Raw genomic sequence first — 4,128 nt, forward strand, 5'->3', positions numbered from 1 at the left:
AACTCCTGACGCTCGTCTCAAAGTACCGCCTCTGCTGAGATTTGTGGTCTTTAATGCAACACAAAGCTAATACACACTGCAGTATCATAGAAATCAGATGTAGTACAACACAAAGAAGTTGTGTTGTTTATTTTTTTAAAGTGCTCAAAATGCTTTTCAACAGCGAGGACTACAGAGTGCAAACAAACTAAACTCTTCTCGCCATTTTCCTGCTTTTCTTTGGTGGGTTAACTTTTGCATTCGTGTCAAGATTACAGAAAAACTATACCGACAATAAAACAAAAACAAAAAACTAGAGTGTCGAGTCTTCTGCTGCTCAGGCGAAGAACTTGTTCTTGGCGGTGGAGTTGCTCTTGGTGGCCGTGTCGGCGTGCGACTGGTAGCCGATCACCACCTCGGAGGGGATGCCTAATCTCCTTTTGTACACTTGGCTGAGGAGGAAACAGGAATAAGACGTCAGAAGATGAACGGAGGTTGAATCTAAACATGTGATGGAGAGAAAAGATTCTGTTTACATGGTCACTCCTCACGCTCCTTTTGTTTTCCTTCTGTCCCGCCCCGTTAGCACAACGTGTGAAAACAAAACTTTAGTTGACTCCAATATTCTCCTGGGATTTGGTTTTATTTTGACAGTCATCATATAAACAATCTAACTTGGTAGTTTTATTTTGACAGTCACTTTAACTATCCAACTTGGTCGACCGTCCACTAGAACGTCCGTGTTCTTCCAGTGTTCATGTTTAGAGCGGATGTTCCGTTTACATGAAGTGATCGGTTCCACCACCTCCTCCAATCAGAACGACGTGGTTTTAATCTGATTGGTACTGAATCAGCGTACTCATGGTTCAGGTTAGTGACGACACTAACCTGATCAGTTTTCCAGAATGTCGGAGCGTCAGTCCAGACACGGCGCGTAGAGAATACTTCTATCAGTGGTGGTAATTCAAACATACTGTGTGACTGACTGTAACCTTTGACATTTATAACTCCTCCCTCTTTGGCTCACCCGATGTGTGTGATGGCCTCTTTGCTGTCGTAGTCTGTGGTCCATATGGCTATTTTATCTCCCTTGGCCCGGACGTTAACGACGGCGCCGCAGACTTCATCGCTGTGGTCATCAAACGCCTCGCCCACAAGACACAGGAGCTGCAGGAGAGTCCAAGTTGTGAATTAGAACCGATGTTTGCTTTCCAAAGCAGGAACTCTGAGGGGATTTATTCTTTCATGCATGCTGCCATTCATCCATTAAAATTGTTTCCTTTGTTGAGACATCCACGTAAACTTTGGTAAGCCTGAAGAGGGAGGTACAAATACAAGTAAGCACCAGGCCTGAGCTTACCGTCTCCAACCAGAACCGATCCAAGTCCGATTTACGCTGCTGCTTGGATAAAGTTATGAGCCAGCGGCCGCCTTGTTGGTTCCTTGCATCTTCCCACATGGGCTCGATTCCATCCTGTATTCACAGGCAAGTCCCAAACACATTAAAAGATGTTAGAACAGTGGAGCGTCTGCCTCGGTATGAATTCATTCAAGTGATTGCAGCATCAGTCAAGTCAAAAAGCTCCATTCTTTCTCACAAAAATCCATTTCTCCCCACTTCACCGTGAGAGACACCCTCTTTCCATCCTCAGTTTCTATTTGGGCGACATCTTTTGACAAATGAGGTCCAGTTTCTGTGGTGATTGATGCTCATGAGCGATTCTCTTTTTGCAAAGTCTCTGTGACCACCTGAGAGGATAGAGTGAAGTGCGGCCGGCTGAAGCCCGATTCCAGGGCAGAACCTGGAGTGAAATGTGTTTGGATCTCATCCACCTCATACATCAGCCATGACAAAAGGATCATAAGTCAGCACACCTGGAATGAATTACCCATCAGGCCGTGCGACTCCAGGATTAATGTGTAACGAGAGGCTCCAAAACGACTTTTTGATTTTGAAAAAGTGGAGCTGAACTCAGGAAAACACTGACATCCCTTTGTTACAGCACAAGTCCTGATACTCATTATCTAATTATGTGTTTAAACGTCCCAAATAGATTCAAATATCAGATTCTCATGAGGTTTTTAATCTACTGATGTTTGATTTTAATTACCAATTCTTAAAGATTCACGTATATATACCATATCTATCACGTATAGATTCAAGTACAACCACACAAGTATAACTACACCGTCAAACTGAACCTGTGTGCCACATTAGTGTGTAAAAGACAGTCACATACTACAATTACCTTAAAAAGAGAGTAGTCACAGCCAGACGTCAAGTTACTGGAGAGCTTTATGTAGTTATACAACCTGAGAAGGAAGAGAGAATATTCATGGATTTCTTCTTTGTGCAGTAATAATTAAATAAGGCAATAATTCAAAAAAGGTCACTTCTTGTATTTTAATCCTACATTATACCTTAATAAATTCATCTACTTACGCCCAGAAGTCTTCAACAGCGTCAAACTTGGCGATGAGATGGAGGTTTGCTTGCCAGGTTTTGCTTTTGTCATTCTTGAAGAACCAAAGAGCCCACCTGGGCCACCGGAGAGCAGACATTTTCATTTAAATAGAAGTTTTACCCCTAACTTAGATAAGCAGCTTCTCCCGGGATTCACATTCATTACTGGAAACACTTAAAGCTGTTTCAGTCTTTAGTTCAGTTTACGAGTCAAAAATGATGAAAAATAGTCTGAAAATATTACAGAATTTTATGAAGACGGGATCTTCATTGTCGGTGAAATTTAGTTTGAGAACTTTGTCGCAGCAGCATAAAAGTAAAATGATAGAAATGCTTAGAAACTTAGTTTGTATGCTGTGTGTGTGGAAATAACAGATTTTCATACCATTTATTACAGGTGGACGTTACACTCATGGTGTTTCGCTTAAAGGTGTAAATGTCTACGTTTCCCCGAGAACAACTCTTCACCGTCATGATGGAATCTTCAGAGTGTAGATCAGTCGGGTCAAACACATTGTAGTTTAGCGACATTCAGCCTATTTCATCTTGACCAGTAAAATACAACCATCATACCATTTCAATTCAAACTTAAGATTTTCTTTGTTGCGGCGCAGAGTAAACGTGGTAGAAATGTTTATATCGTCACAAAACCAAACAATTACTACAATCTCAACATAAAGCCAAATTCAATTCAACCTTCAGGTGGTGATCCAGTGAAATGTCCAGAAAACTTCATATAACTGTTGCATTGTGGGAGTTTTTACAAACACGCCTGACAGCGCGGCTCTGAGGCTAATGCTAGTTCGTTATCCTTCATGGCAGCGTCAGCGACGTCTCAGTGTGGCGGTCACTACTCTGAAGACATTTATTCTAATAAATCAATGTTTCCTTTGGAAGTTTTACAATTTGCTTGATGCGTTGGCGGCCGGATGGTTTCCTCTCGAGGGCCAGTTTTGGCCCACGGGCCTCATGTTTGACCCCCCGGTGTAGAGAGAGGGAAGATAAACTCACTTGTTCTGTAAAGGGTGTTTGATGTATTCACGACTCACGACCTTCTGGATGACCGCTTCACATTTCTCCTTCTTGTGATTGGCTGGCAGCGGGGTTGACATCTTAAGCAGAAAGAAACTACAGTGAAAATCTTTTTCTTTTTTTCTTTAAATAAAAGGTGCCTCATGATAATTATCTAAAACATCATTTGAACCTCATTTTTTGACTTTCATGGATTCAGAATCACAAACTGGAGGGAGCCTTTGATAAAAGTCCTACGCAGCGTATCGACCTAATTAAGTTCCTACATGGAGCCTAAAAGGATCAAAAGTACATTTTACATCATCACAAAGCCTTTAATGAAACTCACTGTCATAGTACTTAAAATAAAAGCTTTAAATCAATTAAAAGTTTGGTTTGAAGCAAATTTGTTAAAGTTTCTATAAAAAATTCTGAAGAGTTCCAGTTTTATATCTGAAACACATTCAGGGATTATCCACGTGGTAACTAGTTTACTGTTAAGTTCACTGTAACGTTGAGGTGGTTAAACGTTTATCAACTAACAGAAAACCATTGTGTTGTTTTCCCAAGAGGACTGAATAGGTACTATAAATCACTTTTTGTTTGTCTTGGAGTCTTTGACCAATGTGATTTATAATATGAAAACACACTCATCTTAATATAATCACGTTTAT

General features: G+C 40.8%; 1 protein-coding gene across 1 annotated transcript; it reads right to left on the minus strand.

Annotated features, from left to right (window-relative positions):
* Positions 1-316: 316 nt before the first annotated feature.
* On the minus strand, positions 317-3,555 carry LOC308111357 (eukaryotic translation initiation factor 4E-1A-like; the record flags this gene model as incomplete). The annotated part of the gene is made up of 6 exons (XM_080466221.1): positions 317-431; positions 1,007-1,146; positions 1,340-1,453; positions 2,229-2,292; positions 2,423-2,518; positions 3,455-3,555. 6 exons carry the CDS (start codon positions 3,553-3,555, stop codon positions 317-319), a joined length of 630 nt encoding a protein of 209 aa, XP_080322347.1.
* Positions 3,556-4,128: the final 573 nt, after the last annotated feature.

Source organism: Lipophrys pholis (assembly GCF_963383615.2).
Source record: "Lipophrys pholis genome assembly, chromosome: 6".
NCBI classification, from domain to species: domain Eukaryota; kingdom Metazoa; phylum Chordata; class Actinopteri; order Blenniiformes; family Blenniidae; genus Lipophrys; species Lipophrys pholis.